Source organism: Girardinichthys multiradiatus, chromosome 6 (assembly GCF_021462225.1).
Source record: "Girardinichthys multiradiatus isolate DD_20200921_A chromosome 6, DD_fGirMul_XY1, whole genome shotgun sequence".
In the NCBI taxonomy this organism is placed as follows: domain Eukaryota; kingdom Metazoa; phylum Chordata; class Actinopteri; order Cyprinodontiformes; family Goodeidae; genus Girardinichthys; species Girardinichthys multiradiatus.
Genome location: NC_061799.1, coordinates 46386206 through 46400598, shown reverse-complemented (window position 1 = coordinate 46400598; position 14393 = coordinate 46386206). Strand labels below are relative to the sequence as shown.

Below are 14393 nucleotides of genomic sequence, written 5' to 3'. Positions count from 1 at the left end.
GCAAAAACTTTCAAACTGAGGAGGAAGGACTGCTGCTGCTGATAGATGAGGAGGACGAGGAGGAAGAACATTCAGGAGTTACAGCTTCTACTGAGCACAGACAGGATAGAGGAAGATGATGTGAAGCTTCAGATGAAGAAAAGTTAAGAGGAAAAAGTAAAAGCAGCTGGGAATGCTACAATTCAGCAGAATCATGATGCAAACGCTGCTGTTCTTGGAAACCTGAACATCTTCATCATTTCATTCCACCTCCTGCAGCCATGCTGAGTAGGTTCTCCTCAGAAAGGAGGTTGATGATTGGAGGAAGGCTGCTGCTGCTCCTCCTGCTGCTCGGGCTGATGGTGACGATGGTGGAGGCAGCAAGCATGGAGGAGCCAGACAACGCAGAGAGTCAGGAGATCCAGGAGGAAGAGGAGGAGGAGATGTTGGTGAGAAACAAACATTTTAGCTAAAACACCAGAAACTTGTTTTTATTCAATGAACTGAAGGTTTCAGAGTTCCTGGAATAAGCTGAGAGATGATCCGTTTTCCAGCAGATTCCATCTCCAACTGGACCATCTGCTGAGCAGAGATTGGTCACAATTTCCATCAGACTGAGCTGGAAAAGTTCTGCCTTCACAGAGTTTAAAGCTGGTGGTTTTCCAGGGTTTGGATGAAGTTCATTGGGAACTCCATGGTTCTTTGTGCTGACAGAGCAATGAGACAAAAATCCAAGAGTGCAGCAGAAATAAAAGATCCTGCAAACCACATGTTCCTCCAGTTCTTCTTCTGGTACAGGCAGAACGTCTTCCATGTTGGATTTCAGATGTAATCCTGTTTAAACCTGAGATGTTCTTGGATGATTGAATCCATTTGGGAATCTGTGAGGAAAACCAGAAAAGATCTGTCAATAATCCAAGTGCAGGAACCCAGCACAGGTCCAAACTGGACCAAAAAAGCAGGTCCTCAGGTCAGAGACAGGTGAACAGGCGGTTTTTAAAGAGAGAGTAGAAGAACCTACTGAACCGTCTGGGTCAGGACCTCAGACTCTGCAGCCATGATGGAGATGGGTCAGACTGGGTCTGCATTAACATACCAGCACTAACTGGCTTCTGCTCTCCAGGAACCAACATCCTCCAATGGGTCCAGAGTATCTCCTCGCAGCTCATGGCTGATCTTCAGAAGAAACTCCAACAAAGGAGAAAACCGGAGAACCAAAGGCTCCCGGAGAATCTCAAAGGTCAGTCAGAAGCTGAACCATTCTGTTCTGTCCTGGTTCTTCTGCTCTGCTGTTGGTTCCTCAGTGTCAAACCACAGAAGAACCTTGTATGCAGCTCTTCCACAGGAACATCAACTGATGAATGTGTCTGAGGGTTCAGGTAGAGGTCCGGAGGTTTCATCTAGAAATGCACGACTCTTGAAAAGGTTTAAAGTCCAGCATTTCTAGATGAAAGAGAATCTTCTCGATTTAGATGATGTTTGATTCGTCGCTGACTCTGGAATTAAATACGTTAAATTATTTAAATTATTCCAAGATTAAAACTATAAATAAGAAACAAACAGAACAAAGTGAAATATGAGACATAAAACAAGCCCTGAGGTCCACTTCTTGTTCTATTCACATCTTGTCTGGATCAAAGTGTCTTCAGCTTCTCTGTGAAAGCACTGGATGAGTCAAAGGAGCGTTCAGAAGGTGACATCTTTCTCCATAACATGCCTTACCAGACCTGTCACCTCTGGGCTAAGAAGGAGCCTCTGAGAAGCTGATCTGAGCTTTCAGGGTGAGCTGCAGTAGTTGAAAAGGTCCAACATCTGCTCAGGCTTTGAAAGTGAGAACTACAATAAATATGCTAGAACTGGAGTTATGGAAGCCTAACAGACATTCTTCTAAATGTGCTTTAATGACATGTGGTGCACCTCAAGGCTTGGTTTCAGGTCCACCTCTGTTCTCTCTCATATACTGATCAAGCTCTGATCACTTTGTTTTGGTCCAGCGGTCTGGATCAGCAGCTCCAGGCTGTGTGGAGATCTTTCAGAGTTTTTCCATCATTCTTCAGCAGAAAAGCATCAGGCTGCTTTTCTGCCGGACCAACTTTAGCAGTGGTTGATTTTTGTATGGTGCCTAAGACAAATTGTCCTTATTTCTTTAGTTGAAAATAAAAAAAAACATCTAGATAACATCTTAACAGAGAGAAAAAGTTAGCCCTTCCTAAAGTATTCATACCCCTGTAACTTTCCCAGATTGCGTCCTGCTCCAGCCACGAGGTCAGAACTGTGAAAAGGAAGGAAAATGATTCATGGCTTCCAACATTTTTACAGAAAAAGATCTGACATGTGTGAAGGACATGCATGTTCAGCCCTCCTACATCCGAACTCTGTAGAGCCACCTTTGTCTGCAGGTCCAAGTGAAGGTCTTCTGCATTTTCTCTCCACCAGCTTTAACATCTACAACTCTTCTTTGTAAAACATCTCAAGCTCAGTCAGATGGGATGGAGAACATCTGTGAAGATGAGTTTTCAAATCTTGTTACAGATTTTCAGTTTGATTTAGATCTGGACTTTGACTAGGCCATTCTAACACGTGAATTTGCTCTGATCTAAACCATCCATTGGATCTCTGGATGTATGTTTAGTGCGGTTGTCCTGCTGGAAGGTGAACCTCCACCCCACTCTCAGGTCTTCTGCAGCCTCTAACAGGTTTTCCTCCATGATCATCATGGATTTAGCTCCAACCATCCCCAGCCTGTCCCTATAGGTGGACCTCCATGTCTTGGTAGGTCTGCAGGTGGTCCATCATCTCTCCATGTTTAGATGATGGACTAAACAGAGCTCTGTGAGATGTTTAAAGCTTGTGGTGTTGTTGTAGAACCCAACCCTGCTTTAGACTGAACAAACCTAACTGTTGTGTTCCTTGGTCTTCATGATGCTGGTTGTTCTCCAATGTTCTCCAAGGAACCTCTCAGGGCTTCACAGAACATCTGCAGTTAGCTCCAGATTTAAATGGCAGAAAGCTGGACTCTGGTCACTGATTGACATCCAGATTATCTGACCAGGATTTATTGGGGGGTGTCAGAGTAAAGGAGGCCACAGTTTCACAGTTCTGCTCTACTTTATGTTGTTCTGTCAGAAAGTTCCAATCAAATCCACTGAAAGTTGGAACAAGACAACATCTGGAGAAGTTCAGGAGGAGGGAATACTTTAGCATGAAAATGTAGGAATTCAGCTCCAAGAAGATCTTTGAGTAGGTCCTGCTTTAGGTCTTTGCTGGATTTGTTCAGTTTGCTAAAAATTTGACTCCTGCAGGAGGTTTTTAGGTGCAACACTGAAAAGTTTCCTCAGATGGTTTTAAAGTCATGTTTCTGATAAATCCCTATTTCTGTTTTTTTCAGCACGGTCTGCCAGGACCACCAGGGCCTCCAGGACCCCAGGGTCCCCCAGGTCTCCCTGGCCCCCTTCTGCCCCAACAACAGGACCTGATCCAGGAGATGAAGCTCAAACTGGCAGGTGAGAAGTCACTGAGATGGAGATAAAGTCCTGTCCTGTTTGCTTTGAGGTTCCTCCCAAATTGTGATGTTCCTCCAGGAAGGTGTGTAGAAAACATTTGACACTGATAAGCAGAGAAAAGTCCATATTTCACCAGACATTTCTGCTGCATTCTCATAAATATACATTAACTTTACAACAAAAACAAGGAAAGATTTGGAAAATGTCAACTTTCTACTGAAAAAAGGGAAAATGATCTGTATCGTTTTTACTTCAGAATCAGAATCAACGTTTTTTGCCAAGTTTGTGCATAAACCAAGGAACTGACAGAACCACCAGGATTCTTCTGCTTCACTTGGTTTCCCTGTGCAGGTTTCATAAATCCAGCTCAGAGCTGGAGGCAGCCTGTCTGAGTCCTTAATAGGGGTAATTTTGTGGAGCGTGGATGTGACTTGGCTCGGCTGCAGGATTCCTGACATTCCTGCAGACTGATGGCGTGTCTTTGTTTCTTTCTGCGAGTGTGTGTGTGTGTGTGTGTGTGTGTGTGTGTGTGTGTGTGTGTGTGTGTTTGTGTGTATTCCTTCATGCATGCTGCTTGTTCCCTCCATCAGAGTTGCTTCTGTGTGTTCGGACCACCAGCATGAGAACCATCCTGCAGCAGGAACTAGATTTCCAACATTCCCATCAGGAAACTGCAGGATAAATCTCAAACTTTGCCTCAGTGTCCTTCCTTCCTGGAAGGTGCTGGCTTCAAATCTCAGCCAGCACCTTTCTGCATTCATTTTGCATGTTCTCCCTGTGAAGGCGTGGATTCTGTCCAAGTACTCCAGGTTCTTCTCACAATCCAAAATCATGCATCTTAGGTTAAATGGTCTCTCTGTGTTGCCCTCAGGAGTGAGTGATGGATGGATGGATGGATGGATGGATGGATGGATATGGCCAGATCCAACTGTACCAGGTCTTAGTTTGACAAAACTGGCACTTAACCATACACAGATTCTGTCCCTTGTTGGATTCGAACCCAGGACCTTTTTCCTGCGTTCACAGTGCAAACCAACAGCTCCACGTGTAGCCTGAGGACAGTACAGTGATGATGGAGACAACTTCATGATGATCTCAGCAGTAGAAGTAAAAGCAAGAAGCTGTCTAAAGATCTACAGTTATATTCATCAGCATGCCTCCTTCATTCTCTGCACATCTGAGAAGTTCAGGTTCCGTTTTTTTCCGTCCCAAACAGCAACATGTGAAACAAATATGTTTGATCTGAGAGCTGAAGTGGAGAGGATGGAGATAAAGGTGGAGAAAGAAACCTGCTGCCTTAACTAAACATGGATATGTTCAATCTTTACACTGATGAGATGCCTCCTAGATGTTCTGAGGAGTGGAGCAACTGTTCTGCTGCAAAGCCAGAATCTCCCTGAGATCCAAACACACAGATGATGCACTGATTGGCTGCAGTTTCTCCTTCTTCTCAGTTCTGTCTGAAACTAGATTTAAACACCTAACTGTCCCTTTGGGAGCAGAGTCAGATGGAAAACCCAAAACTTCTCAGTAGGGTCAATCTCATGCAGGTGTTCCGGTCTCCGGGACATCTGAAGGGGAGTCTTCTCCTCCGCCGTTGCTCCATGCTCATCCAGGAGGAGTGACGTCACTGACTCGATGCAGTCTGCTGGGATTCCTCAGATAGAAACCTTTTAACCAAGTTGAATAATAAACTGAATATAGCTGCACTGATTAACAACTAAGGTCCTGGGTTCGACTCCCTGCCGGGGGTCTTTCTGCATGGAGTTTGCATGTTTTCCCCGTGCATGCATGAGTTCTCCGTCTTTCTCCCACAGTCCAAAGACATGCCTGTTAGGTTAATTGTTCTGTGTTGCCCTGCGATGGACAGGCAACCTGTCCAGGGTGGACCCGCTTCTCGCCCGTAGACTGCCGGAGATCGGCACCAGCTCCCCATGACCCAGTATGGAAGAAGCATTAGAGAAGATGAATGAATGAATGAATGATTAACAACTAAGACTGATAAACATCAAACCAGGTTAAACATGGACCTGAAAAGGTGATGTTTTCATTCTGCACTCTGGTGGGAGGTTTTCACCAGAGTTAAGAGATAAAAGGAGGAAGTGAAGATGTCGGTTCTGATGCGTTTGGAAGACATGTTGTGTCATTGTGCAAATCTGTTCTGTAGGGTCATCTTCTCTACTCTTCCTTTACCGAACTAGAAAAAGAGCAAATGATGCAGAACGTTTCATCTTGAACAGTTTGTACGTGCACATCTTTAATCTGCAGATTCTAGTTCAGGTTTTAACAAGATCTTCTGCACATTTTCGTCATGAGATCAGCATTGGGTTTTTAGCAACCTGATGATGTTTTAATGCTTTTAACTAACACAACTCAACAGCTTTTCCAATGAATATATATGCTCAGCTCATATTTTAAACAGTGGTGACCCTCAGGGCGGTGTCCTCTGCTCCCTACTATTCATTATGTCCACTGACAGCTGCGGGTCTTCTCACACAGACAGCTCCTGCTCTGGTGTCCTTCCAAAGTGGTGTTAATTCCTCTAAAAGGTCACGATCAGGAATTGACATTTGACTTTAAAAAGGATCCTGCTAAAAAATGCCGGCATAGATCACGATGAAGAGGTACAAGCAGAACAGAACTGCTGGAAGTTCAGAACCAGGTGTAACTTGAGAAAAGACTTGAGACTTGACTTGGACTCGTGGTCTGAGACTCGAATCTTAGTACTAGTTTTTCTCTCCCGTAAAGAAGAATGAAAGGAAGCCAGTCTGTGAGCTCCAGACTGCAGCTGCTGCATGTTTTACTGTGGAAGGATGATCTTGATTATTAGCCAGTGATGTTGGTGGATTATTATGGGATGTTAATGGCTCATAACAACCTGTTCATGTTAGCTGTAGCTTCATAATAAAAACCTCATGAATGTCTCTCCAACCAAACTCTGAATAAATGACTTCGGATCATTTAGCAACAAAATAAACGTAACTGACCTCCGACCTTCACCTCGCTGCTAAGCTAGCTGCTACATTACAAGGACACTTCCTGCTGGAAATATCAAAATAACAACACTTCCTGTTCTATTCATTCAGAACTTTGGCTCATTTATGTATTTCCTACACTTTGTCTCGTTCATTATGTCGTAATTTGTGTCTTAAATTTGAGCATCTTTACTATTCAGAATTGAGAGCAAAGGTTTAAATGTGAATTTAGAAAATTATTTCACAATATTGATAAAACTTCTGCAGGTCAGAGTGAGGAGAAGAAAACCCAGATTAGAGGAATATTTGATGAAGGAACATGAAGACCAGGAGAAACAGCTGATAAGTTAGTTAATACAAAGAATATTATAGTTGATCACTTCAAAATAATATAAATCAGCCTTTAGTAGATTTTTGAATTAAATGTTAAATGACTAAAAATCAACTGTTCATAAATATTAAGATAAAAGATATTCATGTAATAATTACAGCCTGAGGACAAACAGTCCAGGTTTGGATTCCTGACCTACAGCGAAGCAGAGTTAGAGGAGACCTGGATGAGAAAATCTTAGAGACTTGAGACTTGATTCGGACTTAGACAAAATGACGTGAACATCTCTGACAGTTACCCAGAATTCACTGGAAATTATTCCTGTGGTCTGTTTCTGTGCTGAGGAGGCATGCCCACTCCTAAACACCCCCAACCCACCACACACACACACACACACACACCCTCCCTCTCTCATTTTCCTGATGAGGTCACTGTCCCTACCTCCCCCCCAGACCTGGCCGGTGGAGTGTGTCTGCAGTGCCACCGTCCTCCTCGTGTCTCCACCTCCTTCTTCAGCCGCCTCCTTCAGGCCGCCTCCATCCCCCGCCGCAGCCTGCTGGAGCTGCAGCCCTTTGGCCAGGTAACCCGTGCACGCTCACATGCATGGTGCAGTTTGTGGAAACTTAGTGAGTCTGTGAAGAGCACCAGTTCTTTGTTTGTGCAGCCGTCAGAGTCGGAGCGAAGCCTGCAGAGGGGTCCAAGCTTCAACAGCAGCACCGGCAGATACACTGCACCCATCTCTGGCTTCTACCAGGTCACCGCCAGCCTCCTCGTAGGTCCGATCCATCACACCAACACGCCCAGTCCTGTCCCGACTCCCTGATCCACATACTTAGATGCTGCTCCACAGAGACCATAGTTCTGAGATCCGACATTTTCTCTAACAAAACTTTCACAATATCTTAAAATAAAAAAAAAACACATTTGTCTGAAGCTCTTTTGAAGCTTGTAGTTCAGAGCAGGAAGTATACCTTGCAGGATGAGGATCTAATGCTTCATCTTTTTGTTTTAGAGTCTGGAGACCGAGTCCAGGTCCGGCTTAGGGACTGCGTCAGAGCGGCCATCTGCATTGAGTCGCTCTGTCAGAGTAACCTGTGAGTACCTCCTCCTCCATAAAGTTGCTTCAGGTCAGCTGAGCTCCACAGACTCCGGCTGGAAGGTTAAAGCAGAACGTGTTTGTCAGATTGGAGATGATTCCTGCTTAAAACAGTTGCAGATCTTCTTTACATTTCTGAGGAAGAGATGTATTTTTTTCTAGTTTAATTTGTTCTAAATGTTGAGTTCAGATCTCCAGACAGGCGGTCCAGACAGCACAGGAGGATTCAGGGATCAATATCAGTCTGGTGTTTTTGGATTCCTTTCAGAAGAACCGTGTCTGAACATGTTCTGTTGTCTATCAGCTCTGTGGAGTCGGTGATGGGTGCGGCAGCTGCTGGAGGAACGTTCAGCATCTTACTGACAGGAACACTCTACCTGCAGGTACGACTCACCTGGGCGACACCAGCACCAGCAGATACAACCTGTTCTCCATTGTGGGATCACTTCCAGAACCATCTGAAGGGTTCTTATTTATCCAAAACTGATTGATCAGAACTCAAATCAGAATCTTTGCCAGTTTCCACGACCTTTATCAGGAAAACAGAGTTCTGACCCATCTAAGTGTGTTTTTGTTCGGTTCTCAGGCTGGAGAGTACGTGTCGGTGTTTGTGGACAATGCTACCGGGTCGGCCATCAGTGTCCTGCAGGACTCTCTGTTCTCTGGAATACTGCTAGGAATCTGACGTAGAATCTGACTGAAGAAACCAAAAAGCTGAAGGTTTTGACTCTATAAACCCAGCCAGTGCTGTTCCCTGATGGGGCTCGTCTGAATGGACCCACAATCTGCTGGGAACAAATCCCAGTCTGTATCTCAGACACTAAAGAACTTCCTGGATCCACAGACCTGTTACTCGCAGCAATGAGATTGTGGATCAGCCTGAACTTAGTCTGGAGAACTGTGGTTTAAAAGGACAATGAGAACCATCAGGAGTTTCAGTGGAGGTTACAGAGTTCCCTCGAATCTGAGAGGAATCAGATTAACTGTCTTCCTGAACTATCATCATCCCACCTAGATGCTTAAGTTCCTGAAGAATATTCTGGAGGCCGACATGGGATCTCCATGAACCTTCTGCTTGTAGCTGTCCGCCTTGTTAGAACTTCCTTTAAAGACCAGTACACGTTCTGTGTCCAGCTTGATGTTTTTACCCTGATTTTATCTAAAAGACAGAATCTCCGGGATGTTCTGGTTCCAGATCTTCTTTGTGCTAGACTAAGCTGGATTTCAGGTTCTTCAGTGTATTTCATAGCGTTCCTCCCTGATCAGAATTTTCATTGTTTTAATAACGTCCGGAGGACCTCCTGTTGAGCTGTATGCTGATGATGACGTTGTTTGCTCCTCAAACCTGTCAGAAATTATAAGATATCCTCAGTTCTTCACAGCCAACAGCAATTAGATTGTGAAGGTAAAGCATAGTGTTTGTCATAAAGTCGCTTGGTTCTGATTAAAGGGAGGGTTTGGATTTTTAAAGGTGAGGTTCTGTGAAATTATCACTGTTAGTGTCCTACCTGAGGGTATGTCAGTTAGATAATAAACTCTGTCACAAGAGGGCGTTGTTTGTCTGTTTTCTCAACAATGGTTTCTGTTTCACTTGATTTACAATCGCTGCATTGATCCACCTGATCAGCTGCGACTCGTCAGCCCAAGTCTGGCTGACAGTATTCTTTTCCAAGTCTCCAAGTTATTTAGATGCAACGATCAGCTAATCAGGAGGATAGATGCAGCCGACGGCCTTCGATTGAGAAACCAGAAGTACACACACCCATACACACATTCAGCAGGATCAGGATCCAGCCAGGATTTCTGGGTGTTCCTAGGACCCTGCAGCAGAACATGTTTTTCAGTACCCTAACGGTACCGCTCCATGGTGATGACGTTGTGTGGAGGTACCAGTGGTCTAATTTCACACATAGAACTAATCTTGGATCAAACCAAAGCAGGAATCTGTTGAGGATTCAGATCTGTTACTGATTTTCCCCATGAACCCATCAAACACACTTCAGTCTCCTCAAGAAGGAAAGCTGTAGCAGCTCTGAGACTGTTCCTCATGTTCCAGCTTGTTTTTCCGACTGGCTGGAATGCTGGAATCCAACCTGAGGGAGCCCTTAGAGACCAGAACTGCTTTTGAGTCAGAGCAAAACCAAAGCTCTGACGTCAGACTGTTTGTGCTTCACACAACGTCTCTTTGTTAAAACACACACACACTCAGCATGGTAGAACGCCACAGCGTCTGCAGCCTCCAGGTGACATCATCAACATCTTTCATAAAGTGGCGCCAAGTGTTTGGCACTCAGCCACACTCTCATTGACGAAGGCAGCTGACACACACACACACACACACACACACACAGAGAGAGAGAGAGAGAGAGGCAGTGTAAAACATCATTCAGATGGAAAATGAAAAGTTGCTGCTCAGAACTGCAGATCTACACCAACGTTCATGTTGAGGAACTGGACCCTTTCAGCTCAGACTCTGCACAGCAACTAGGTTTAAACTCCTGCAGAGATCAGAGATGCTGCCGAGTCCAAAGATGGTGGTCACTGGTTCTGCTCCTCAGCACTCTTCGTTATAAAGCATGAGCACTCTGGGAACCCTGGTAGATGAGTGGTTCTCTCTTCAACACGATGGTTCCTGTTTCTGTTTCTGACACGTCTCAGGTCAACTCAAACCATTTTTAGAAACACTTTTAACATCAACAAAGAAAAAAGGAAGCTGAACGAAAACAGCAGGACAGTGTGAAACATGGCAGAGTGCTAACTGATGCTAGCGCATAAGATACAGAACATAGGTTTCTAGGAAGTTCTGATCATCATACTATTGGACCTCAGCCTTTTATTTCAGTGGTGTAGGAAGACATGATGCCTGAGGTTGACCACCTTTCTGCATTTGAGTCTGCAGCTGCACAGTAGAACAGATCATTACTGCTGGAGCCATCACACACCATGTTCACCACTGCTGCAAGTCAAATATTACAGCAAGGACCCAATAATATCATTAACCCGATCTATGCTATGCACACAGTTAACTCTCGAACAAACAAGACAACGTCCAGCAAAAATAACTAACCTGGTCATGAAACAGGATGTTGGGACCACAGCCATTGTAACCATGGCTGTGGTCCCAACATCCTATGATGAAAAGATTCAAGAATTACTTGACCTAATTGAAAATTCAACTAGAGATGCTCTGATATCAGATGTTCTTTGTCAGCTTACCTTGTTGTATCAGCAGAAATCATAACTGGAAGCTAAAAGATATCTTCAGTTATAGACTGACCATCAGATGGCCATTGAAAGAGAGAATGCTGCAAAACTTGAGCTCTCAAAAGCAGAGGAGAGGATGGAGAAAGATGAAGGAAAGTTAGTGGACCTGAAAGCAGATGAGCTTAAGAAAGCTTCATCCCAAAAGCAGGAACAGACCCCCACCTTTCAGGTACCGAATTTGCATTTTCACTCACAGCAGCTGCAGCAGGGGGCAGACCCAGACAGCAGTCATTCAGCACCTAGGTCAGAGTCTCCCTTTCCTAAATTTAATCCAAGTGTTCAACTTACTTCCACAGACCTTAACAGAAATGTTGGAAGTCAGATGGTCTCCAGTGGTGTCCTGCCAAATTCCATTGCAGTGAACAACCACCAAGATGACCGAGTGCCGGACTCAGCGTGCACAAGTCGTCCAGTTGGGTGGGAGGAGCACCCTTCTGGCCTGATAGGCACCCCTCTCCCTTCTGACTCTGTGTTGAACCCTAGGGGCCAGGAGAGAAGCACATGGTTCTCAGGTGACTCAATCCAACCTGACCCACCACCACTTGCACGAGACCATTCATTAGAAAGCTCTCATTTAAATCATGAGAAAACTTGTTTCCTTCCCCAGAAGTTTTATCATGATCTTCCACCATTTCATGAACTTAACCAGCATGACTTCTCAGATGGACGTGGTCCACCTTGGGAGCATGGTGTCTGTTTCAAACAGCTTGAATCCCTTGCCAAGGACATAGACGTTTTTGATCCAGGTAGCCAGGAGTCAAATATTGATGCTTACCTGTTTGAAGTTGAACATTGTCTTCTTGACTTGTGTTTTCCTTCTGATCGTGAGAAGCTGAGGCTTATTTGGAAAATAACAGCTAAGAGTGTTCATGTGTTCATAAAAACTCTTCCTCCAGAAATTAGTGACAGTTATCCAGCTCTCTGCCAGGCTCTTAGAGAAGAGTACTATGTTTACAGAGATGAAGCCGCTGCCACTATTAATGCTTTGACAGTTTTGCAAAAACAGTTTGAACCTCCCAGAGAATATTTCCACCGTTTGAAGACAGCTTATTTTCAGGGATGTTATGCTCCAGGTCTTGAAGAAGACCACACTTTTAAGTCTTTGTTTCTTCACAACCTCCACGTTAGCGTGCAGTATGAAGTGACCATGCATTGCATAACAGAGAATCTCTCCATGCAGGAGACTCGTAGATATGCTCAGCTTGTGTGGGAAACGTGTCCATGCAGACAGAGCAGGAAAAGGCAAAGTTAGAGTGTTAAACATTCAAACAGAGAACAGGCCTAAGAGGAGGTGCAAAGTAAGTCCCCAAGTGATGCAACAGAACCAGGGGGGTGGTAACTGGCGTCAGCCAAAAGACAAGCCACCAGTTAAAAGACAAACACCTTTTCACAGAGCAACATCAAACTGTAAGGTTGGTGGTACAGAGTGGAGCAACTCCAAAGATGTCATCACAAAGGAGGAGTTTGAGATGATCTACAGGTGTGTTATAACTGAGGTAACGTCGTTCCTAAAAGACACGGCAAGCCGTTGGAGTCCAGAATCAACCCTGTAAAATCTATCAAATAAGGTATGAAGATGGTAAATAATGTCTAACACCCTATATTCTGTTTTAATCTTTTTCTTTCTGAACTTGAGAAATTATTAAGGTTTTAAAAGCAGTATTATTATGGTGGGAAAATTATTGCATGATTTTTGTTTTTTTCTTTAAATATTTTATTAGTATTAGTCTCTGCCCAAACCTGCCTCATTCCTGTCCAAACACTAACCTCTGAACCAAAAATGAACTGTTGAACTCTGCCTACAGTGACTCTATTCTCATGGCTGAGGACGGATGTTTAGCCCCAAAGACTGTGGACTTCCTCCCATTCTTCAGAACTAAAAGGGGGATGTTGGGACCCACAGCCATGGATTTCAACATTAAACTCCGGTACAAACTCTTCTGGAACTTTCAAAATAAAGTGCATTAACCTACTTCCGGCACAGCCAGGAAACGGGGTAACTGCGGACTTCCTGTGATGTCACTGTCCAAATAAAAGCACCGCTCTGCTACATCCTGCCTCTTCCACACCGGTGATCATCGGGATAGGAGGAGACAAGCGCGCTAATGTCCCTTTGCTGGCAAACACACATAAACTCTTCAAACTGGATCCAAGGATGTCATAAGATCATCGATCATATGCAGTTAAGTACGGATGAAAAACTGTTTGTGTATCCGGTATTCATTCATAAAAGGGAAATTATGGTATAAGCATTGCTTGACTTTCTCTCTGAGGCCTGCAGAAGCAAACTGTATTCCAGAGAAGTTCCTGCAGAGACGCTGTCTCTACGAAGCCGAACGGAGCGGTTTTCCCGGTCTGGAAAGAGGACAACCGAGACAGCATCACCATGGTAACGTGCAGCTTGGTCGGCCCGACAGTGAGACCCCCCCCCGCTCGGAGGTTAGCTGGAAGCTAACCCTTTGTTCACAGAGCTTTCTTGAAACTTCGTCGTCGCCCAGACAACTTCTCCTCAGCATGGTTCATACGAGGTTAGGTTTGGGCAGAGAAATAGAGAAAGATTTATGATCTGAACGTTTTCATTTTATGAAGTTTGGTTTGTGTTGAACTCAGCTATCTTGGTGCTAGCAGGCTATCTGCAGCACACGTGTCCAGGTTGTGTTCCTTGTGTGTTTTTAAAGTTAAGACAAACTTTATTTAAAGGGTGATTTTGAACAGAAGATTGATCATAACGCGCCGTCCGCGCTTATGCATTTTAACCCTTATATTAACCGAGGTATTTTAAAGGTCTGTGTTTGATTCTGGTGCTAAGCTATTAGTTTCTTTTGTTAGCTTTCACTGCTAACAGGTAATGAAACACCATTAAGCCCCATTTCTCCAGAAAGATTTGGCTCTTTTCCAAAATGCTTCCTTAAATATTTTACCATCCCCTTAATAATATTTCTTTAAATATTATTTTAATAAAGGCAGCTAATGGGACACCGTTGAGATTTAGTCATCCAGAAGGTTGGTTTTATTCAGCAAATCATTCTTTATATATACAGTAGCGTGCAGATAGCATAAAGCTGTAAACCAAGAATGTTTTCAACAATGGAAATGGTATTAGTTTGTTTTTATCAATGAACAATATGCACTGAATAAACAGATGAGACACCTAAATTAAATCAATATTTGATGTGGTCAACTTCAACATAGCATCAGTTCTTCTTGGTACGCTTGTTTTTGAGGGAACTCAGCTGCAGAATAAA

General features: G+C 44.1%; 1 protein-coding gene across 3 annotated transcripts; it reads left to right on the top strand.

The window, feature by feature from the left end:
* On the top strand, positions 1-9432 carry si:ch1073-184j22.1 (erythroferrone). 3 transcript variants are annotated; one of them, XM_047367118.1, is made up of 9 exons: positions 1-156; positions 259-428; positions 1103-1219; positions 3368-3482; positions 7241-7368; positions 7453-7564; positions 7801-7882; positions 8189-8267; positions 8471-9432. In XM_047367118.1, the coding sequence occupies exons 2-9, from the start codon at positions 261-263 to the stop codon at positions 8567-8569; spliced, it is 900 nt and encodes a 299-aa protein (XP_047223074.1). In that variant the 5' UTR covers positions 1-156; positions 259-260; the 3' UTR covers positions 8570-9432. The 3 variants fall into 3 exon arrangements, with proteins under 3 accessions (XP_047223074.1, XP_047223075.1, XP_047223073.1); XM_047367117.1 differs by having other exon boundaries at positions 6-428; XM_047367119.1 differs by lacking the exon at positions 1103-1219 and having other exon boundaries at positions 4-428.
* Positions 9433-14393: the final 4961 nt, after the last annotated feature.

Bases quoted from the DNA above. Each gene is read 5' to 3' on its own strand.
- si:ch1073-184j22.1 (XM_047367118.1), top strand. From the start codon at position 261: ATGCTGAGTAGGTTCTCCTCAGAAAGGAGGTTGATGATTGGAGGAAGG. The intron at 1,220-3,367 runs GTCAGTCAGAAG...TGTTTTTTTCAG, and splicing joins GCTCCCGGAGAATCTCAAAG to CACGGTCTGCCAGGACCACC. The intron at 7,369-7,452 runs GTAACCCGTGCA...TTGTTTGTGCAG, and splicing joins AGCTGCAGCCCTTTGGCCAG to CCGTCAGAGTCGGAGCGAAG.